The following is a 25,206-nucleotide window of genomic DNA, read 5'->3' on the forward strand; positions in this document are numbered from 1 at the left end:
CTGTTGGTTTATTATTACTCAAACTTTTATATTTTGTTCTTGAACTTCATGTTTCATTGTCCTTTGAATCTGCTACTGACCCTTTTTTTCTTGACTTTGGTTGATATTTGAGGGACTTAGACATGCATACTTTCTTGATCCAAAATTATAAGATTTCATTGTTTATCCCTCTTTTGTTTTTCCTGGAACTTTTCTACAAATGCTAACTTGCTCAGATTCTTGGGAAGTACAAAAATGCAAAACTTGGATTTGGAGCTGGTTACAACATCAGAACTTCAATTTCGCAAGCTATGCATGACTGCCCTTTTATTGGTGCAGGGGTAAAGGTATCATTAAGGAAATTTTAATGCAGATGTGACATAAGTTTCATTTGAACTGTTTCAATATATTTGCATGTATGACTTTTTACTTTATGTTATTTAAGTTCTCCTTCACCTATTTTTTTGTCGGTTCAAATATAATTGTTTTTCCTGTTTTCTTTGTATGGGGCAGCCTGCTCTTTTTCTTTGTTGAATGTGTTACATTAAAGCTTTAACCATTTCATTTTTGGACATAGGACCTCGATGGCATAGTTATATGTGTTGTTGCAAGTTCTAATGTTATCAGCAATGATGATTTGCAAGCCTTTTTGCGTACATTCCGTCAAACTACAGAGTACACAAAGGACATTATTATATCTGTAGTTCATGATCCTAAGCTGGAGCCCAACCTTCTAGTCACAACAGTTGTTATCTTGGGGTAAGAATTCTAATTTCTAAAAGTAAGATGCCAACCAGTATATTATTAAATTTTATCTTTATGGTGAATTTTTGTACACTTTTAGGTAGAATATATTTTAGTTTTCATGGTTCCTGTTTTTGCTGTTTGTTGCAACATCATTTTCCAGTTTTCAATTGCTCACATGTAGGTTTATAGGTAATGAATCCAGGTTCTGCTGGTTGTTTCCTTCTCTTCTTAGTCTCATCTAAATTATTGTTACTGCAGTCATCTTGAAGAACAAACTTTAAAGAAAAGCGGCTTCTTCAATAGACTGGCACAACGTTTCCCATTTGTTTTTAATCTATTGAGGAGAGATCCTTCACAGTCAAATGATACTTTCAAAAAAGATGTCAAGGCGATAAATAGGACAAATTCCAATGAAATGGGAAACAAAGTAGCTTTACAAGGCATATTTGGAGGTTTCGGTGATGATGCTAGTGAAATTGAGGATGTACCGAACAGAAAATCCAGTGATATCTACTCTTTTAGGTTCAGTTGTAACTCATTTATACTTTAATGCCTTTTAAGATTCTCTCCATAAAAAGCTTATAAAATTATAAAATGTTTTTCTGTTGTAGAAATTATGACAGTGGATCTGATCAAAACGAGGTTGCGTTATTAGATGGAAAAACTGACTTTTCCAGCTATTACGAGGAAAATTCGGAAGGTAGCAATGGCAATTTTTTTGTTAGATTGGATTAACTATTAACAATTTGATGAGTCATGTTCATCTATGTAACCTCTAAAGAACTTGCAGATCTTTCATATTAGAAAACTGAATCAGCTCATTTCTTTTCCAAACTATGGTCAAAAATGTTGTCCAGGTATTCCTACTTTCCGTCGGGAATCACTGAATCACTGGAACTTGGGTCCCGGGAATGAGCTTGCGAAGGAGTGGGCCAAAGAAAGAGCAGCTGACTCAGAAGCTACACCAGTGCTTGATAATCTCAGCATCTTCTGCCTTCCAGTTGGAGTAAGGTCTTCAGAAGAACTGAAAGAGGGTGTTAATACATTGAATGCCAAGGAATTTTCAGAATCTAAATCTGAAAATGGTGTCAAAGTCCCAGCACTTCCCAGTTCCAGTAGGCCTTGGGGTACATTGACCGATGCAAGTTTTGAAGTGATGAAGGAAATTTATAACAACGGATCTACAGTATTAAAGGGAAAGACTGGTGTTCCTAAGAAGCAAGGAGTACTTTCTGCTCGTGCGGCTTCTATGCTGGTAATCTGCATTTTGTTAAAGTGATTTCTAATGTTCAATCTTTTTCATTTCGTTCAGCTTTAAGGTATTTTAAGTGATGAGTGCATTAAGATTTTGGTTGTAATTATTAATACAGGAAGCCGAACGAGACTCGCCGAAAAAGTGGAGTCCTATTGTGGAGATGCATTATAGAGGCGGAGTCTACAGGGGACGATGCCAAGGGGGTCTTCCTGAAGGAAAGGTACTTTGATATAACCCTGGTTTATTCAACAAAACTCAATTTGTGAAGGATGTATATTTTTTTTGGGATATAAACTCAGATGAAAGTTGTGTAAATTTTATATAGGGTCGTCTTGTTCTTGGCGATGGAAACATTTATGATGGTATGTGGCGCTATGGTAAGAGGTCAGGTGTGGGAACATACTATTCCAGTAACGGAGATGTTTTCCAGGGATCTTGGAGGGATGATTTGATGCATGGCAAGGTTAGGCCATCGTCACTTTTCTTTTCAAACACGGAGCTAATATTCAGATGTGAATTTTCCATGCACCCCATACTTTATATGCATCTGTTAGCATCTGATAAACAATATATGCACCAATCTTTACGACTTTCTCTTACATTTGGTCTTGCAGGGCTGGTTTTATTTTCACACTGGAGATCGATGGTTTGCAAACTTTTGGAAGGGAAAGGCCAATGGCGAAGGTCGCTTCTATTCAAAATCTGGTGATGTCTTCTTTGGCCATTTTGAAGACGGTTGGCGACATGGCCACTTTCTCTGTATAACCGTTGATGGAGCAAGGTGTGTATCCATGTCACAATGTAACCTAGACGGCATTTCTCACAAACTGCACATAAATTCTGGTATAAAATAATAAGTTGAGTTCTGCACATTACGTGTCAAAATGCGCTTGCATCTGCATTGCACAATTGTTTGAAATATTTGGAGACTATATTGACTGTGATATAGGAATTGTAATCTTCATGTTTCTACCGTGGTTTCGAGTAGCCGTGCTGGAATACTCCTCTACTATGAGAATAAATGCTTATCCTGTACGGATTGTGTGTCACAAACTGCGATAATTCCCTGGTTGCTCTTGAGTTGAATTTTATGTCTGGAATTCTTAACTCACATTTTTGTACTATATTTACAGGTGCATCGAGATCTGGAATGAAGGTGTTCTCATCGACCGGCAGCAACTGGATGTCGATGCTGTTCTCTGATAAAATCTCGTCATATGGTTCTTGTGATATATATAGCCCGTGTTTTTCACTCGTTCAGAAGGTATTTTTGTATAGCCTATTCAGCCTATGTACAATATTTCTTCATAGCACACATTGGGAATCCTTATAATAAAGTGTTTCTTGTGTTGTTCAGTTATCCATTTGTAAGATTACATTTCCTCTGATGGAAGCTGATTAGAGTTAGAACAGATATGTGAACAATTTTCTGGGGCTTCGGAAATGATCTTTTAGCAGCCGGAGACCCACCGGTCTACTATTGACTACTTCGACGTATATAGTATATAAAAAATTGAAATTGTTGATGCACTATAAATGATCTTTTAAGTTAATAAGTTAGACGGATTGAAATGCCCCAAATTAGCACAAATGTCAAGAGGAACCAAGAAAGCTTAATTTAAACATCAATACAACTTCCAACCTTGTTGAACATCGGTATATCTCCAGCGTCGGAGGTGTTGGCATTATAACCTGTAGGAAAAACAGGAATCCCTTTTTCAGTTCAAAGTTGTATGAACAAAACCTTAAGGGTGAGTTTGGTTTACGGAATGTAAGATTATCGGTGAGAATAAAAGATTACCAAGGAATAGGATTACTGAGAATGTTGTATTTTGTGTTTGGTTGGTTTAGCAAGAATGTAAGATTACCGTGTTTGGTTAAAGGAATAAAAGATTATTGGAATGTATATTTAACCAAATTGTCCTTATTATATATTTGTATAATATTACAAATTGTAAAATATTTATATATTTTCTTTAAAAAATTAAATTCATAATATTTATATAATTTTTTTTACAAAATTAAAAATATAAAAAATGTTTAATAAAAGGATAAATAAATTTTAAACTCCTAAACTTCATATAAAATTTTAATTATAGATTTTTTTTGTAAATCTAAAATAATTTAAGGATAAATTTGTAATTTAACCTTCGTAGAATTTTTATTATTCAATGACAGAAGAATAATATTTTTGGAAAAAAATAAAAATTTAAAGACATTTTAGTCTAAAATGCCGGTAATGTTACAATACCTAATGGAATGGAGGTAATGACATTCCCGGTAATATATCTAAAAAAATCTACTATTAGTAATAAAACATTATCGGAAATGAGATTCCCGGCCAACCAAACATGGGAATGTGAGATTCTCATCCCATGAGAATTACACAATCCTTGTTTGGGTTCGATGTCGCTCTTCCTGCGACAACACTTAAAAAGAAAACAATTCCGAGTTTACCTGCAGTATAGAAGAAAACAATTCCGGGTTTACCTGCAGAACCGAGGGACTCGCCACGTGAAAATCGACACGTTCCGATGTTTAAGCGGCAACGAGTTGAAAGTCCTCCAATCTTGAAGCATGATCTTCATATCATTGAGCTTGTTAAGCATCCCATAACAGCAATTCGCATGCATGGTGCAGACTTGGTTTAAATCCTTGCTGAGTTCACAGAGACCGCCGAAGTACGCAGTGTCCAAGAACTTGATCCGCAACCGGATTTTCTCCGAGATGTAAGGATGGGATTTTATCTTGTCGAGAACAGCTTGGTCGTGATGTTTGGGATAAGTTTCACGTGAAGAAAACCAGAATCTGTAGAACTCTATGGTCCGATTGTTGGACTTTACGTAATAGAATCCACCATTAGGGTTGTTTTCCATATCATCGGAGGAGCCTTTGTAATAGTCGCAAGCTATTTGGAAATCGGCATCGGGGATGAACCGTGTAAATGGATCCCTGAACCACAGGATATCCGCATCCTTCTTAAGAAATCAATCCTTCGCCACATCATGTTCAAGTAATTGGGGGTCATGAAGTAAGCTTCTTCGCGAAAATCGACGCCATGTGTGCGGAGAGCAAAGCAATGGCGATGTACGATTCGGCAACGATTGTATGCCTTCTCGTCCAAGGCGATGATCACCAGATGCCTCAAGAACCTCCGTGTGCCGTTTCCCAGCTTAAAGCTCGTCAGAAAAAGGTCCAGCACCGAATTGGGTGTAACCCATGCACTGTTTAATGTCGTTAGAACAACTGTGTTGTTCTTCATCGAAGCTCTCTTCAGAACTTGATTCAGCCTTACCAGTGCTCTCTGCACAAGAAAACAATTTTATTTGTAAACATATTCCAGGTTTCTAACTTGAGTCGTAACTAGAGTTTGCAAATGGTCGAATTAGGTCGGGTTTGTGACCAACTCGATTTGAAAAGTATACGCCTTTTATTTAAATTTGATTCGGTTTGAGAAATATAGACCCACCACCTAAACCTAATTCGAGAAGTATTTCTTTCCGCCTACAGTTATCTAATCTGAATTTTTAAAGTAAAACCTACACATAACCTAGAGATAACTATGGGTCGGTTCAGATTTTCGGCTCACTTGCCCCAAATTCTAACCCGATTTGTTTAGGTCAAAAATTACACTCTATTAAAAGAATTATTTTTTATTATATAAAAAACCTAATTGAAAAAATAAAATAGAAAGAAATATTATTATAATTATTTCTATATATATATAAGATCATTATAATAGTATGTCATGTCGGATCGGATCGGATAAGATGTTTTCACTCTAAAACTGGACCTGACTCGACTACATCCTCAAAAATCTTACTCGATACAATCTGAATTCGAATTTTTAAAATAAATAAATTGACTTGACCAGATTGTGTAAGTTCGAAGCCCATCGGATGCAAATGAAATACTCATCTCTAATTCAACATGATTCGATAAAAATATATAAAAATATTTTTATTTGATAAAATAATGATTTAACTAGAAAACCTATAAAAAACGGAGAATTTTAGCAATTTTCCCAAAAGTTTTAGATGAAAATTATACTAATACTCCAAATTGAGTAGGATTGAAAATTTTTCATTGGAAACATGAACTCGACTCGATATTATCATCTATAAAATTCTATCCGATCTGATCTAAATTTTATTAAAAATTCAATTCTATCGAATCAAATCATATCAGAATAGGTTATTCGAGGTTAAATTACAATCTTTATTGGTGAGAGAGGGATAGGAACGAACCGGAGGAAGCGGTTGGGAAGGCAAAGGACGAGAGCAAGAGGACGACAAACGAAGCAAACGGAGGGGGACCGGAAGGATTATAAAGAAGAAAAGCGGAGAGGGAGATGGTCATGAAAACCATTCCAGCACGGCGGATGATCATCCACATCTCGGCGGACATAACGGAGGAACCGCTGGAGGTGGACAGCGAGTGTGTCACCTGCTAAAGCCAAACTGTTTTAAGATTCTTTGAGAAAAACAAAACAGACGAACACTTCAACCAGTTAACCAACGTAAACAAGGTGACAAACTCTTATTATTATTAGTGTTAATCGTTAATCTCAGATCTTACATTAATTTAATTGCTCATTACCAAACTTCCTTAATTTCCGATTTTACCAAAAACGGAAAGGAGGAGACGGCTTCTATTACAAAGAAACACTTATATTTAATCTTTTTCTATAAATATATTTTTTATCAGTCAAAACCATGAAAGAATTTTTAAATTATACATTTGAAGTTGAAATGTTACATATTCAAGTTTAATAGAGGAATGGACTTTATTTTTAATTCAAATATAGAGAGATTAAATTATTAAAATTGAAAGTAAATAAATTAAATTTTAAAAGTTCGAAGAGTACAAGGATTGAGGGAATGATTACGTATACTATAAATTAGACTCGTACCAGCGAACTTTTTATTTCGAAACCTTGGCTTAATGGTAAGAAATAAGTTTTAGAAACTGAGTTCTCGAGTTTAAATCTCATTTTAATTTATTATTAGTATTTCTAATAGTTTGTATTAAAGTCAAAAAATTATTTTATACTCTACTTATTTTATGTTTGGATTAAAAAATATAATAGATTATATCAACGGATCTATTAAGATAAGACATTAAATTTTTTAATTGAGATTAGTTATTTGAATTCTAAAGTTTATAAATAAAATAAACTTGGTGGAAAAAATTATCCTCACCTTTACGGTATACAATCTAAATTAATTTATCAATAGAACGAATTTTAATAGTTATACTAAAAAAATATAATAAATTATATTATTAGTTATTAAGCTTTAAATGATATAATACATATCACATCAATTATTAAATATATGTAAAAATATTTGTATAATTATTAAACTAAAAAATTAAATGAAGTTAATACTAAATATTACTGAATTAAATATTTGTATAATTATCTCGAGATAATAAATTCGAACTCGACTCAACCAAAGTTTTATAAAAAAAAAACTATGAGCTGTTTGTTTATTTCAGAATGATTAATCGTTAAATGATTCAAATACTGAATGATTCAATTACTGAATGATTCAAATACGGAATGATACAGATACTGAATAATTCAGAAACTCTGAATGATTTACCTCTGAATATGACATGTTTGATATATGTCTTTAAATGATTCAGAATATACTTTTGTACTGAATCATTCAATACTATTTTACTGAATCAATTGACACTGAATAATTTAAAGGTACTAAACAAACACTTTAAATGTTGAACGATTCAGTATTCAACGTTGAATTTCAGTGTTAAATAATTCCATTAAGAGGCAAACAAACAGCCCCTAAATTTAAACCGATTCAAAACTTGAATTTATCATCATATCAAACTATTATAACGACAAATTAATTCTAAATATTATAGTCATATATCCTAATTTAAAACCAATTTAACCAGAGGGAAAACTAACAGCGAACTACAATAAAATATTACAAGACTGAAGATAGGAACGAAGTAGACATCAGGTTCCACAAAGAGCAATAGACAGATCCAAGTTCATACTACTTAGGTTGTATGAACATGAGCCCGAGCAGTCTTTGTAATTAGAGCCCGAGACCAACGACAACGCCTCGCTGCCGCTGCTGATCTCGCTCTGAAAAAGACGGACGTTGCAACGAGAGTGACAATGATAATTCACAGCCACCGACTTTGTCGTCTTCTTCGCCACCTACGTATTTGTGATCCTTTACATCAACCTTGGAAACCTGAGAAATGGAAATCATCAAACTTGATTACTAGTACATGAAATTTTTTATTTACTCATTTCCGGCCATTACCAATACACCGGCCGGTGAATGGGGAAACATTTACTACGCAAGACAAGGGAATTAAAAGCTATGAAAGCCATGAAATTCAATAGAGGGTTGCTTGTTCCACCACTTTTCTAACCTGAAAAAACCGTTGGTTTAAAAGAAGCAATGCTCGGTCAAAATGCGTTTAAGGGTTCATTTTGAACCAAACCGGTTCATTAGAAAAAAAACTTAAGAATCACACTGGACCACAACAGTATGTAAAGAACAATCACAGAGATTATTGACAAAAAGCTAACAAGAAAAGAAAAAGAAAACCCAGAATTTCAATCTAAAAGGGAAAAAAATTCTCCCCTTTTAACTTCAAGATAAGAGAATATGATATTTCCAGACTACATATATATTTATACATCACTGACACAAAAGGAAAGCACACAATTAACAGACAAATTATAATCCTTTTATGGTTCATGAACCTAATGAACGATGAAACTAGGTAATAGGGTTAACTGACAAGGTATGTATGCATCTGTGTGTACGATATGTATGTATGTTTACCTTAAGGAAATCAGATTCTTCCAATGAATATTTGGAGCTGATATTGTAAAGATCAAGTGGAGGAGAAAAGGGCGTGGCAATGGATTGTGCTCGAGTATGTTTCCATAAGAAAGCCCCATTACCATGCTGCTTTATTCCTTTATGAACAGAAATGGTCTGCTGCAGATAATCATCAACAAAGTACGGAATCTGATCAGAGACTGAAGAACTCTTGGTCTCGATCCTAGCCCTGAAGAAAAAAAGGGATTTCAAAAAAGAAAAGATCATGCAATGTACAATATTTTTTTGTTTGTTTCTAAGCACTACATGATTAACTTTATGTATGAATATTTTATGAAAGAGAGTCTGAATCCCCATGGGGGGAAGGAATAAAGTAAAGCAGTGACCTTTTTGAAGGAAGAGGACAGTATATCAGTTGAGAATCCGATTCTTCAATCGGCTTTGAAGCATCTACAGTACATCCAACATGTTTCTCAAACGATTGTGTTCTTTGATAGGTTGAACAACTCCTATCTGTGTAAAAAATGATTTTGAGTTATGGTATTTTATTGGGTTTTCATCAGACATGCCAATAGTGGAAGATTTTGGAAGTGAACAAGTTAATGAGCTGTTCATGTCAATTTTGGCATCAAATGAGAGAGAATAAATGAAGTGATACATCTGTTGGGTTTTTCTTTACCAAAAACCATGTGGAAATGGAGTTCATGATCTTTGAGTCTTGACACCAGAAAATGACCATTAGAAGAAAGTACATCAATATCATGGAAATATATGCAAACTGAGTTACCTTGTCTGCTAGGATCACTCCTCATGCTCCTATACATCTGGTTAGAAATGAAGGGGGGGAAAGACCCATGTGAACAAAAGGATCAAAGATAGACGAAAAACATAAGTGAAAACAGCATGGAGAACCTGAAGATGGCTTTTCACATGGGAAATGGTGAGTCCTTTCACATCCATGAGTTGAAGAACGAGTTTCGGTGTAGCTTCTGTCAAAAAAAATATGAGGGAAAAACCCCATTATTTCAACACTGGAGAACAACATGAAGAAGAATAAGAAGAAGAAACTTACTGTCTTGACCACCAAGTCTGCCGATGGCTTGAACAAAACAGTGATGAAGCTCGGGTGTCCATCTCAAACGAGGCACCTTTGATCTTATATATTGCCTCACTATACCACTCCTCCCACAGCTACCCATTTTCCTTCCTTTAGTTCTTCAATCTCTTCAAAAACACTCAGAAAAAAAATCTTCAAATGGGGTATGGAAAAAAGTTACTCCTTTATGGCCAAAGGTATATGCTTTCAAACCCTTTCACAAAGATTCTCACCCCATAACACCTTCTTAAATACAATCACTTGGAAATAAACAAAAAGAAAAACCCATTTTTTTTACAAAAAAAAGGTCTATCTTTCACCTGGAACTGGAACCCTGGGTTGTTTCAATCTTGTTGGAATTGTCTAGGTACAAAGCAGCAAGAAAGAAAAGTGCAGGAAGTTTAAAAAAAAGAGCAAAATAAATATAAACAAAAGAAAAGGAAAGAGAACAAGAAAATATCACGAGGGAAAGGAATAAGACGAAGGAAAGCACTGTAAAATTCCTTAAGAAGCACTGATAATACCTGCAAAAAACACCGCTGCCTCCCTCTTGCTTCTGTTTCTAATACTACTCTATGAAATCTCTGCACACTTTTCCAGAGAATACAAAATCAAAAAAGAAAAAGAAAATCTAAAATTATATTTAAAAAAAAGCTTAAATCCCCAGAAACTAAATTAACAACTTTCTCTCTGTCCCCAGTTTCTCTCATCGGTCTTCCCTGAAATTACACCCAACTGCCTTGCATTGACCTTTGGCTGTTTCTCTCTTCTTTCTCTTTGTAAATATAGAGACCTATCAGCTATATTATTTTCATACAAAACAAAATATATTTTTATATATATATATACTGCTAACGTTGATATGATCACAAAACACCCCATGGGAAAGTGATTAATGAAATTAAAAATTTGTAGGTCTTTTTTGGATTATTTAGATATTTAAATAATACTGGAAAAAAGTTTATTTTAGTATAATATTGCAAAAAGGTCAAGGCAGAATATAGCATGTAAAAATAGTCATTATTCTAAATTGTCCGATTCCGAAAAGACGACACGTGCTGTTTTAGTATGTGTTTTTTTTTTCAACTCAGGCGAGTGGTGTGTACAAACTGATAAATCTGACAATAATTTAGGTGACTCGTTTTAAGATATATTCAACCCAACAACTTTATCCTAAATAATCTTAATCAATTCATATTATACATCTAATTTTAATAATTAAGTCTATCATCAAAAAATTTCTACATATACAAATATTAATTTTTTAACTTGTTTAAACGACAACAAAATATTTACCACTTGAACTAATATCGATGATTTTTTTAATATAATTAAGTTTTGAATTTTAAATTAATCACTTTTTTTTGCCCTCCCATTTTTAAAATATCGTCTTGATTAATCTGATTTTCGTTGTATATTTAACTTTGATGAGTGAGTATCATAAGAGAAAATTTCTATATACACGGCTTACCAATTATTTAACTCAACTTTTAAATTAACCAAACTCGTTGCAGTTGTGTGACATTAAAAAATCTAGGGACAAAATATAATGTGTTTAAGAGTAAGTAATACTTAATTTGATTTAAAAAAATTAATTTAAATTTATTTAAATCGAGATATTTTAGTTAATTTAATTTTTTATTTCGATTTTAAATTTTAATAAAATTTTAATAATTAAAAATTAAATATTAAAATAATATTATTTTCATATTTAACTTAATAATTTAACTGTTTATGATTCAGTCTTTATTTTTCTTGTTTCTCTATTGTTTCTCTAATTCATTCACTATTTTAAGTCAACTTTTAGATAAATTCGAAGAACATGCTTTCAACCAAATTACCTTTTTTAACAACAAAATTTCATTTTTCTACAATTTTTTTTTATTTCATTAATTAATTTTGTGTTTTATTAAATCTAATCATCTGAAATTAAGTTTTACAAATTTATTATTCTTATAAATTATCAATTCTTTTATATTCTCATCGATACTTTGTTCTCCAAATCTCTTATTAAAAAAATTATAAATATATTATATAATTTTAGAGGACATCTAATTTAGTAAGTAATATTACAAATCTTACTTACACATGTAAAAAAAATATGAATATATATCATATATGGTTATAGAGAGTAGTTTTAACTTATAACAAATTAATATCATAATATTATGTATAATTCTATTTAAAATTTAATAAAATTTTAAACAAATATATTATGTTCAACTGGACTATAATTTTGTAAATTTAATTAAATACACTAAATTTAAATATAAAACATTAAAGTATATTCATAAACTTGATTATTTTATTTTTTATCATTTAACTCAATTCAATTAATTATTAATCTCTAGTACATTTTGTAGTTTCTTTTCAACAATGACAACTGAATTTTATTACAATTCACCATGCACAGAGAGAAAATAAAACAAAATATTTCATTAAGAATGACAACAGATGTCAAAAGTATTAATAACATTTGTTAAAAATCATTCTCGTCAAACAAAACATTTTATAATATAATAAAAGAATGGTGAAATCAAACATATTGTGTAGTTTCATATGTATTAAATTTATGAACTTTGATATTGTTATTCTTAATCTTACATTTTTTTTCATGAAGTTATGTTGTCAATATATTTATATATATAATACTCATTTATTTATTTTATATTCATGTATTTATCTATTTCTGACATAAAAAGTAGCTTGGAACATTGAAAGTCAACTTTAGAGGGAACTAGGCAAATTTGACGGTGAAAGCTCAAGGAAGACAGATGGAATTGATGTTAGGAAGATCAAGAGCGTCCATGATATTGATTTGGAGATAGAAAATGATGGTGTGGTGATGTGAAAGAGAGGAACACGTGATAGTGAGCACAGGCGATAAAATGAAATAGGGGATGGTTTAGGTTTCCGTGTACAGAGAACGGGGAATAAGGAATTTGAATTGTCAATTCAATTTTAGACAAAAACGCCATCCCCTCATTCATCAAATCAATCACATTATTTCCACCGGTTTTGCTTTCAAGAGCCGGTGCCAACTCTCGTCACAAATATCTCCTATTTCATTTTTTTAATTAGGGTCCTACATCACAAATTTTCTTTCCCGCAATCCTATACGGACGAGCAAGCCTTTAATAGGCAAAATGACAGAGATATTATAAATAATTTTTTTAATTCTTAATATAATTTATTTTGGGATTATTATTTTTATTTAGGATACATTAAATAGTATTAACTTAAAGATGTCATATGTTTCGTACGTCTTCAAGTTAAATATAAAGATTTTACAGTTGTATGATATTTTCAAACAAATGAAGAAAACTCTATGACAGAATGACGTTTTCAGACAAATATATAAGATCCCAAGAGTGCACAACGTCTTCATATCAATAAGAAACCTTAATTCAGGAAATAATATGGTTAATGCATTATATGGACAATTTTTTTCCCCCACAACCTTATACGAGAGAGGAAGCCATTTTTAATATTAATATTAAATTTGATTTGATTTGTTGCAAAAAAATAAAAATGTATTTAACTTATGTTGGAAACTCACATATTTAAAATCATTAAGTTTAATTCATATTTGCTACAATTTTAGATATTTTCATATTTTTCGGGTTGAAACATGAACTTAAATTTTAACATTAAGAATATAATTTTTTTAAAATATATAAATATTAATATTATTACTAATTTAAATTAAAAAATTAATTTTTTCAATTTATTCATGAGCTTTTAAAGTCAGGTATTAATTAACTTGTTTTAACTCGTGAAGAACTCGAGTTGAGTTTATTTGAATGGAATGTTGACCAAACTTTGATTGAGTATAACTCGAATAGTTTGTGATATTTCTTATATGGTCTTATTTTATTTATTTATTGTTATTTAATAAAAAAATCATAAATAACATTTAACAGATATTTTTCAAAATTAAGACACACAATAATAATAAAACCTTTACCTAAATGTAACATTTGTTATCTTTGGTGGGTTGGAATTTAATAATGATAGTTTCATTCGACTAAATAAACTCCCTACCAACATAACGTGCAACGATGATATTTTAAACAACAAAGTTATTTAAATTGATTGGGACAACAATTGTTTTCAAAAAAAAATCCCACGAAATTGCTCCATATGAACAATTATTAATATATAAAAAATGGGTTTAAATATGCCAAATATTTCTGTATATGTTTGTTCTTTTTGTTACGATTTCTGTTTAAGTTTATCATTAATTGTTTACAAAACTTTTTATATATCTTTAATGTATTCGTATAAGAGGTTCAAATTTAAAAGTTTGTTCTAAGATTATAATGTGTATATTTTTCATCATAAAATCGAATCTAATTTGACATTATCTTTCAAAAAACTGACTTGATGTAAACTCGTTTTTTACATAAAAATCATAGAATTCAAGTAAAATATCAATCCTTTATTTGAACAAAGATTAAAAAACCCTAAAACTGAGTGGAATTAAATAACAGGGGGAAAGAGAAAAAGTTAGATTGTGGAATTCTAAACATGGGGGGACTGTGTGGTTCATGGGAGGACAAAACGCATTTACTAAAAGGAGCAGAGCTAAAACTGGCACCTGTTGGCCATGAAAGCCGAACCAGAAGGGCACGTACAAATAACAGTGATGATAATGATGACCATGCACCATTAAACTGTGAGAAAAAAAGAATATCCATAAATCTTTTTGCCTGCAAAAACAAAGAACTATCATCTCCTATCTTCAATAACAGTTGGTTTTTTGCATCTCCTCGGGACATGCACCTGCATTCATTGGGCTGCTGCCAATAAATTCAAAAGATTTTTCCGAGTTTTCTCTTTCTCTTTTTTGCTTATAGGGATTAGTAAATTTGGTTTGCCAATGCCGTTCAGGTGTAGGGTGGCTCTAGCTTTTTCCAACCACCGAGGATCGGCTATTTGCCATGAGTAAACTTAGCTTTAGCTTTCGGGTTTAGCATCACCGGTGTGTGTGTTCCAGTACCGTATCTTGTTGATGGTGGACAAGACAATGCTTGTAAATCATTTCATTTTTAATACAAATTTGGTTTTGTCATCAAGTTTTTATTTATTTTTATTAAACTATATTCACTAAATAATGTTTAAATCTTAATATTTATAAATAAAAGCATAGTTCGATATAGCTCCACCTAAATAGTTGACTATTTAATATTGTTGTTTGCATGCATAATGCATGAAATAGTTTAATAGTGAGCACGGTTTTTTCCATGGGAAACGCTTGGCAGTCCATGCGGCATGGATTTGGAACGCATTGCTTACAATGCGATACAACCTTCTCCGGTAGCAATAACCCTATTCAAATAAATAATTGGATCTGAGCATTATTTGAGGAATTTGTTTTCCTCACATCATTGTCTAAAAAGTTTTACCCTTCGTATTTATTTATTTATTTTAGAGTTGTTTTATTATTTAGTTGAGGGAGATGCCACGACATTGAGAGATAGTGACGTGGAAAATAATCATGATGCTACTTTAAAAGAACATAAAGGAAATCCAGAAAAAGCTGAGAAATACGTGAGGTTACATCCAAAGTTTACTCAAAAACATAAACATATTTTCTTGTTTGACTCTTGGTAGCTCTGAAGCAAAGTAGTCATCATTACTATACGGTACATATGTGTCGATTTTGTTTTCATATGCTGATAATACTATTATATTTTCGTTCAAAATAGTAATAATGTATAGTTTTGGAATAAATTGTCATTTCAAAGTATTTTATATTTTTATAAGATGTAAAGTATACAATTATAAATTAAATTTTAGATGTTAAATCGAGTTTAGTCCTAAACTTTAAAATACTTTAATATTAAATTTTAGTTTAGATTTGGATTAGATCATTCAATTATTTAACTATTAATAATAAAATGACGTGACGGTTTAATATTAATATGTACTGACATTAAAGTCAAAAAATTATTATTATCACGCCTCATCATTTTCTTCGTTAAAATTAAAATCATTTCACTCATTTTCGATTGTTAAAAATTATCATTCTTCAACGATTTTTACTCTTATCATAAATATCAATGAACTCGACTCATCGTCTTATGTTAATTTATCGGTTTAGATGTTCTAAAACCTTTTTAAAACCTATAGAAAACACAAAAGATCCATTATTTTTTAGGGTTGTGAGCTTTCTCATATTTGAGAGATTTGTTCAAAAATCTAAACAACAATATGAACAACATACCTAGAAACTAGCATAATCAAATGATTGTTAGAGAAGATCGGAGCATTATAACATCAAATATTTTAATATTTTTTCATTAATTTTGAGTGAATTTTAAATAAAAATAAATAGAAAAAAATGGTGTGAAATACGAAAGTTTTGATATCAACCTAATAACGAATGAAAATAAGTGAAGATTAATTGGCAATGACAACTAAAACAATTCATCCTTTTTACATTAAAAAATGGAGAATAAATGAATATGTCTCGACGCTGTTAATAATTTAACGTTTTAATGAAAATACGAACTAAAATTTAATTTTAGATTTAAAGTATTTTAAGTTCGATATTAAAATTAATACACCAACTAAAGTCTGATAACTAGTGTAGTTTACTCATTTTATAAAAATTAAATTTCGAATAATATGGCATATAATTTAATGAATACATTTGAAGCGTTTTAAGTTCATATAAACCCCCTCCACCTAAAAAAATATTACGTGAATCAAAATCATGTATAAATATTACGTGAATACAATACATATTATTAAAATACTCAACTACTAAATATACGACACTTCATAAATATTTTAAATAATTATATATTATATTATAATTAAAAATATTTTAACAAAATATAAATTTGTGAGAAAATATAAAATTATGGAAAAAGGGGAGAATAAAAATTGGATGTGATGAATGATGAAGTTTTAACTTTATGTAGGAGGCCATCAGAGAGAGAGAGAGAGAGAGAGAGAGAGAATTATATATTGAATTTAATAAAATTAATAAAATAAAAGTTTTCAGGTAATTGGTTTGCAGAAGGAATGATTGTTCTGATCGGAAAATATTGATATTTTGGCAGAGTCGTATGATCGTATCTGCATAAAGAATTATGAGAATTACGACAACAAATTAAAAATTAAAATAATGTTAAATTTTAATATTAAAGTATTAATAGACTGTTTATAATATTTTTAACTTTACAGTGAAATGAACAAATTATTATGTTATCTATTTATATTAGTTTTAAATGCATATCATATTATATGTGTATGTATATGTTTATTTTTGTTATATTTTTTCTGCATGTTACGTTAAGTTATATATGTTGTGTTTTGAAATTTTTAGAGTTACATATTTTTCGGTTATTTATAATCTTACGATATGATTATATGTATTTTCTATTCAAACTATTAGTATATAAATATATATCTTGATTTTAAATTTGACATCATCATTAAAGGTCGGATATAAATTTTAAATCTTTACACTAAATTATCGATCAACTATTAAGTGACCTCAATCATAAAAAAAAAAATATTATTTTATATAAAGATATACTGTCAAGTACTGATAAAACTATTTTGTTCTCATCAATAATTTTCTACTTTTAACAGAAAAATTATTTAGTGTAAAGATGATCTATATAAAAAATATGAAGTATTTCAAAAGTTTAGAAAATTTAAATCATAATTGAGGTATTATTGTAAAAATATTTGGTTGATCTATATTGTATAATGAATAAACTTAATTTGAGATGATCTTTTTTATCCAATTCCCTTTATTTTTAAATTAAACTTTAAATATGAGATCTCATTAAATTCATTAAGTGACTTCAATCGTGAAAAGAAATATTATTATTCCTAAAAAAATTGAATTTGAGTAGCTGAGACTGTGAAATGTATATTATTAATTGGTTAAAAAAATTCATAATATATACTATCATATCATCACCCTATATTATCTGAAAAATAATGACTTTACTTAAAAAATTTAACACCCGATCTCGCATATTCAATTGATAATTTACGGAACCAACGTTTATTTAAATAAAATTAGAAAAATCATGAAATATTCAATCACAATTCCATGACCAAAACGAAAGTAACACAATTATTCAAACTTGTACCTAATCAGGGTATAAAAAGTCAATATTGGTGGGAACCCATTCTTCAATCATTGTTCATTCCCTAGGGTTGGGTTAAACATAAATATAATCGATAATTTTGTTTATTATTTTAATATATTAAGAGAATACAATATTGTTTTTCCAACGTTGCAACGTTTTTTATTCATGCCTCCATGCACCATGCACATAATATATAAAAAGGAATAGTAAACAAACAATAAGCAGTGAAAGCTGCATTCTAAAGTTTTGATTAATTAATAGATTAACTTATGTCATATTAAAGCATATGAATAAAGTCTTAAATTTGAAGATAATAAAAGGACCAAAAAGTTTGGTCTCCACGAGTTTAGATTTTCTTAAACAGACTCCAATAAATTTAAAATGCTAAAATGATCCCACATAAATGAGGATGAGATATGCCATTGTAAATGACATGATTAGAAAGAATCCTAAAATAGATACGAGAGATACCTAACAAAAAGAGTAAGAATGATACGAAAGGAAGTGGGATAATTCCATTGTCGCAATCAAAGGGTTATTAAAATGTTTTAGGTAAACCTTGAGTCGAGGTAGAAATGGGGAAAATATGATTATATACAGCGGAGGGGTTGCTTTTCTTTCTCTCTTTTGCATCGTAGATGACCCATCCTTTTGACAAAAATGGTTTTCATAGCAACCGAATGTCAAACCTACTAGTGTAACAGGTCATATTATTTATAAAAACTCACGTGGGTTGGATACCCAAAGGCATTCAAAGAGAAGAAATAAATGTAAAGACTAGATAATAAGAGGGGATAAATCTTTGAACTTCATAACTAATATAGTTGCTTAACATTTTAGGATTTGCCTTTCGGAATAATTTGGGGGCACGAGCCCCTCCGTGGTCGGATGGAGTTGCTTAACATACTAATTAAGGTTTAGCTTTCGGAATAAAATGATAATTTTTGTAATCAACGAAAAGAAATTTTGTTTAAAACGTGACATCGTCGTAGGCTCACCCTACTCATCGAGGCTCTAAAAACTCCAGCAACATAAAGGCTAAAATGTACGTTGTGCTATAATACAAGGGCTTATGCAGTGTTTTCACCGTTTATTTCACTGTTTGTGCTTGATTGTTAGGTGTTCTTTGGAGCTGTCGGACAACTGTGAAGTAGAAGGGTTATCTGCTGGATTGCATGATATATTAAATTAACATTGACGGAAATGTTAAAAGGGGTTTTGGTTTTGGTATACAGCTGGTCAAATTTCAAATCTGGTCCTTCCCTTTTTGAAGGTTATCACGTTGTTATAATAAATGCAATTAAAGGAAAGAAAGTGTTAGGCAAAGCACTTATTGGAGAATTTTACTATAGAGGCGTTGGATAGGGCACAAGTTTGTTAAGTGATCCATGGCGGAAAATATGGAATAAAGATAATTATATGTTGTACCTAAACTATATATATATATACAAAATAATATTATTTTGTTTAATTATCGACATCTAATCTATTGATCGATTAATTCAGATAGAATATTATATAGGTTTATTTACGGGGCAGTTCTCCTAACCCAATTTCCTCCACCCACACTATCAAGATTCGAATCGATAACATTGCTTACAAGATTTAGCGTTTCATCCCATTAGATCAACTGATTGTTGGTAAAATATTATCTAATGCATAAACATGACTATTTTAATGTTATCAGCCATATTCAAAATTAAGGGTTATAATTTTTAGGATTTAACATCGAATAAGTAAGGTTTTGTAATTTAAATTTTAAGCATCCTATAAATCAAATAATTTTTCTCACGTATTTATAAAACCTAAACTCTAACATTTGAACCCTAAATAGGACAAATATATTAAATAATGAAGATCATATAAATTAAACTTTACACCATATTATATAATTTATAATATATATCTTACATAAAAACTGTATTTGAAGTTCGATATTTTTAGATATGATCTCGAGTTCAAACCTTGATGATAAATTATAAAATCGAGAGAGTTTTGTGCTACTATTTCATCTACCGTAATAAATGTGTGAAGAAATTAAGTGATTTGAGCTAGCTGTTGAACACATTTCTTGGTGCTTTCATGAAAGATGTTTTGCAATTTTAACATTAGTCATCAAACATTAATTACTTGTCACATTTTTTCTCTTATTACTTTTTTTAAATAAGTACAGAATAGTATCATTAATCATCATTTTCTACTGAGATGAAGACATTCTTTCATGCGTAGGCATCAAAGTAGAAGACGACCCAAAGCCAGTAATAGTATATGATCAGCACATAAAAAGACAGAAATCGCTTTTGAAATTCGTGGGTTTTGATTACAATTTAAGACGCTTTTTTTTTTTAATTTAATAAGAAAAAGAGAGAAGAAAAGCTCACCCACCATACCTAGAGAACTGTGGAGAATAAATCTGAATTATTTATACTTCCAGGAAGATATTCTTCAACGTTAATACAAATCATCCAAACTTATGAATAAATCTGTTGGAACGTGTGTGTGTGTGTGTGTGTAGTTGTGTAATATAAATTCAGTACTAATATCTTTTTAAGTTTCGTAAACATGTGCTGTTGATACCATTGGCATGTAAAATGGTTTTTATATGTAAATTATCAAAGCAACACTATACATATTTAAATTTAAGAACCCTCAAACTCATACCCTCCTCTATGTTACAATAATAATATTAATATCAATAAAATTACGGTTCCGTCTATGCCAAAATACCAACTTAACAGCAACAATTATGATATGGACTATGTCGAAACGATTTTTAAACGAGGTGAGATTTGGAAAAACCACATCATTTTTAATTATTCTCTTTATGTTTGATTTTTAATTAAAAACAATGTGATTTTAGAAAATCTCACGTTTCGAAAAATTTGGAAATTCCTTTACAATAAAAACATATGGTTCGAGGAGTCGCCACCAATCTTTGATTAGGGTGTGATTGGGCACCCAAAAACATTGTCATTTTATAAAAAAATAATTTTAATTAAAACGACAAATTTGCGGTCTACATTACCAAAATCTTGATTCGGGAGTCGGTTACGTGTGGGAAGGATTAGCACCCCCACATCGCCCTAATCGGTACCTCATCAATTAATTAATGTCTTTTGCAATGAAATTTACAAATTCGAGTTTAATTTAATTTATGATCCCCAACAAAATAACAACACATGTATTTTACAATATTTAAAATCACCAAAATAGATTAAATTAAAATTACCTAACCTTTAGAAAGATAAAGAATATTCGATTATTTAAAAATATCGAGACCAGATCTTAATAGTTATAACAACCTTTTCTCGATAAATTTAAATAGCCGAACATTTCTTTATCTTCCGTTCCCAAATTTTAAAGTGATAATCAATTTTTAGGTGTCACTAATGGGATACACTTCTAATTTAAAGTCGTGAAAGCGGACCTCTAATAGTTAAGACAACCCGCTTGAAACGATTTAAATTAAAAGGGTATTACCCTTAAGCCAATTATGTCGTATGGTCGAGTTATGCACGTGAGACTATCATACAAAAAAAAATGATACATATTCAATAAGTATTAAAGTCTAAATACATATAACTATATACTAAAAAACCATTATGATGCTAATATGCCACTAATATCTTTTATACTAAAAAATAATAACTACAATATAATATAAATCTCATTTACTTAAGGCTAAAAATAAAATATAATAATATAAAGCATAAAAATGCACATACCACATACAAAACAATAATATAAATGTCACAACTTAAAAATAAATTAAATGTACTGCCAAAAGTCTAATCTTAAATTTAATATTACCAAAAAGGATGAAAATAACAAATAATGAAATTAAACTACCAAAATGTAAATTGAATAGTACCTTAATTAAACATATTATATAATTAAATAATAAAGTAACAAAATTACAGACCAAATATAAGAACAATCATAAAATAAACAAAACCATAAACTTAAGACTAGAAAGAAAACACTTAAAATATGAATACCAAAATAAAAACATGAAAGATTCAATTGAAGGACTAAAACATAACATGTCTAAAACTAAAAGATTTTACACGCTATTATCCCATTTATAAAACACTTGTAAATTAACCCACTAAAAGGCATGTGTTTGGATGTCAAAACGTGTTTTGCTTTTATAATATATAATATATAAAACTAAACCTAATTTATTCAATATGTTTTTACTTTCCTTTAAAACAAAACCAAAACCATGTGTTGTTTCCCTTCCCCCACTCTCTCGTTGCTTCCCTCTTCATCTGTACACATCTGAGACCAAGATTTTTCATGGTCAACACGCCGTCAACCGAAACCTTTACAAAATTCCATTACCATCAGCTAGCCACCAAACGCTACTGGCCTTATTTGCTCCGACGCCTCAAAAATCAACCGGGTAAGTCACTAATTCTAACCCTTTTTTATTTATTTTGATCTAAACTTATGAAAGCCAACGCTGCTAGCCTAAGACTCTTGAGGCTTGGACGATGTCAACCCTTGTTCTCGGTTCCTAATTTGGTGAAAAGAAAACTTGGATGATGAACCCAGGTAACAACATCGAATCTCTTCACTTTTTCTATATTTATTTTTTATTTGTTTCAAAACCCGACTAAAAAAATTACCTTCTAATCTATTAGTTTAGTTAATGCTTAATACTTTCGAAATGAAAAAAAAAATGCTTGATTTCTGGAAAAAAATAGAAAACGCTTCGTATAGCTCTCTGTCAAAAATAACGAAGGGAAGGCTCTCTTTTTCAGTTTTATTAATTTAGAAATAAACACACACTACACTATAACGCCTTATCAACATTAAAGAAATTTAAGGAATACCTAAAACTGAAATTTATTGACTTCAAAAACGATGGGGAAACCCCCCAATTTCACTGCTTGATCCTTGAATACAAGAGAAAGAATAATCCCCTTCCCCCTCTTTTTTCCTTCTTCTTTTTTTTTCCGTCCCTTTTTCCCCTCCTTTTTTCGTTTCAGAGCCTCCTCTTATTTGGTGATTTTTTCTTGTTCTTCTCCACCCCTCCTTTGTCATTGCATGCCAATTTCTTTCTGTTTCGTGAGACTTTGGTTGGAGCAGGTAAAGTATAGGTGAATTCATCCCGAAATTTTAGGGATTATGTTGGATTTGTTTGATTTTGATTCCTTGATGATTTTGTTGATTTGTGCAGATTCCACGTGATGGCATTATTGGCTAAAGCATGGGTCTTGTTCGGTGAGTGACAGCAGCACGTGAGAAGCATGGGCTTGTTTTACAACCTGCAAGAACATACCTGATATTAATAATACTAATAATTGTTATAATATAATTGTTATAATAATAATAATATAATAATAATATAATAGTAATAATTATAATATAATATTTATAACCAGGACAAAAATTGGTGTCTACAGCTGCCCCTCTTTGCTCATCATTGTGTTAACAAGAATAGGGCAAAGATAAAAAGACAACGCGTTTTTGTCCAAATTCATCTTCACTTTGAAACTTGATAAGGGATCTGCTCCACTCTTTCTTCAAGGTAAGTGAGACTTGAAAAATATTCTGGCAACAGGTTCGCTCTCTTTTTCTTCAGGGAGTAGAACTCGAACGATAATCTTCCTACGAGACTGCCCAATTTTCTTCAGGGACTAGAACTCGAACAATAATCTTCCTACGAGACTGCCCAATTTTCTTCAGGGACTAGAACTCGAACAATAATCTTCCTACGAGACTGTCCAATTTTCTTCAGGGACTAGAACTCGAACAATAATCTTCCTACGAGTCTGCCCAATTTTCTTCAAGGACTAGAACTCGAACAATAATCTTCATACGGGTCTGCCCAATTTTCTTCAGGGACTAGAACTCGAACAATAATCTTCCTACGAGACTGCCCAATTTTCTTCAGGGACTAGAACTCGAACAATAATCTTCCTACGGGTCTGCCCAATTTTCTTCAGGGACTAGAACTCGAACAATAATCTTCCTACGGGTCTGCCCAATTTTCTTCAGGGACTAGAACTCGAACAATAATCTTCCTACGGGTCTGCCCAATTTTCTTCAGGGACTAGAACTCGAACAATAATCTTCCTACGAGACTGCCCAATTTTCTTCAGGGACTAGAACTCGAACATAATCTTCCTACGGGTCTGCCCAATTTTCTTCAGGGACTAGAACTCGAACAATAATCTCCAACGATCGCGTCTGCCCCCTATTTCTTCAGAGAGTATAAGACTCGAACAATCTTCAACAATCGCGTCTGCCCCTTATTTATTCAGAGAGTATAAGACTCGAACAATCTTCAACGATCGCGTCTGCCCCCTATTTCTTCAGAGAGTATAAGATCCACAATCTTCATCAATCGCGTCTGCCCCCTATTTCTTCAGAGAGTATAAGACTCGAATAATCTTCAACGATCGCGTCTGCCCCCAATTTATTCAGAGAGTATAAGACTCGAACAATCTTCTTTTGCTTCACTACTTTTTGTGAAGGCTTTAGTTTGGTTTGTTTCAAAGGTCGAACATGGATCTATTCTGGCTCAAATGTTGTCATCATTCTTTTAGGAGTTCAAAACTAGTCATCATCATCTTGATGCTTCAATATATTCAATCTTCCACTATCATTGGGAAACCTGTAAACATTTAAGTCACCATGCAATGTCATGATCCTATTCATGCCTAAAATGTATGCGATTACGCAATTCAACACATTTTCCTTCGAAGGAACATCATCTTCTTTGATTCTGATGAACCTCGATTTCGTCTTGGGCACCGACATTTGACCAGTTCACCCCAGTTAACAATCTCAATGTCATATCTCTCGGCTTGACGGGACTTTGACTTCTTTCTTTCTTGAAACCCGCCAGTACCCATGACCATCCTGATGAATGACAATCTCTTTGGGTCATATATTAATGGTTGGAATTTTCTATGAATCCCATGATTTCTGCTTCCCGCAGCCATACAAACATACATGCTAAAACCAACGTTAGCTTCAGAATACCTTCCTTTTCAACATCTTTTGCATAACAATACAAAATGATCTAATGTACCACAAGCTAAGCTATATGTTTTAACTTTTTCAAAATCAAATGCTTGTAAAAGGGGAATTGGAAAGGAAAAATATCTCTTTATTTATAAATGCAAAGAATTTTAGCAACTATATGACAAACTTTTAACTGGA

General features: G+C 31.2%; 2 protein-coding genes and 1 pseudogene across 3 annotated transcripts in view; 1 reads left to right on the top strand and 2 right to left on the bottom strand.

The window, feature by feature from the left end:
• Nucleotides 1-3,406, top strand: part of LOC120118108 (protein ACCUMULATION AND REPLICATION OF CHLOROPLASTS 3-like) — a 7,068-nt gene extending 3,662 nt beyond the window's left edge. The window contains exons 8-16 of one of the 2 annotated variants that reach the window (XM_039138235.1): nucleotides 216-326; nucleotides 557-738; nucleotides 985-1,248; nucleotides 1,338-1,426; nucleotides 1,584-1,981; nucleotides 2,097-2,201; nucleotides 2,307-2,444; nucleotides 2,596-2,762; nucleotides 3,115-3,406. In XM_039138235.1, coding sequence (XP_038994166.1) covers nucleotides 216-326; nucleotides 557-738; nucleotides 985-1,248; nucleotides 1,338-1,426; nucleotides 1,584-1,981; nucleotides 2,097-2,201; nucleotides 2,307-2,444; nucleotides 2,596-2,762; nucleotides 3,115-3,184 — 1,524 coding nt within the window. In that variant the 3' untranslated portion in view covers nucleotides 3,185-3,406. The remainder of the gene's footprint in view (nucleotides 1-215; nucleotides 327-556; nucleotides 739-984; nucleotides 1,249-1,337; nucleotides 1,427-1,583; nucleotides 1,982-2,096; nucleotides 2,202-2,306; nucleotides 2,445-2,595; nucleotides 2,763-3,114) is intronic. The other variant, XM_039138236.1, reaches the window with a different exon arrangement.
• Nucleotides 3,407-4,404: 998 nt separating this feature from the next.
• Nucleotides 4,405-6,376, bottom strand: LOC120118209 (uncharacterized protein At4g15970-like). Its single transcript, XM_039138324.1, is given in 3 exon segments — nucleotides 4,405-4,958; nucleotides 4,961-5,285; nucleotides 6,347-6,376. Coding segments are annotated over 3 exon segments (846 nt in total). The 3' UTR covers nucleotides 4,405-4,467.
• Nucleotides 6,377-7,911: 1,535 nt separating this feature from the next.
• Nucleotides 7,912-24,871, bottom strand: LOC120118204 (annotated as a pseudogene).
• Between the last annotated feature and the right edge of the window lie 335 nt (nucleotides 24,872-25,206).

The sequence above is a fragment of the Hibiscus syriacus genome, unplaced genomic scaffold (assembly GCF_006381635.1).
Source record: "Hibiscus syriacus cultivar Baekdansim isolate YM2019G1 unplaced genomic scaffold, ASM638163v2 tig00110327_pilon, whole genome shotgun sequence".
Lineage (NCBI taxonomy): Eukaryota > Viridiplantae > Streptophyta > Magnoliopsida > Malvales > Malvaceae > Hibiscus > Hibiscus syriacus.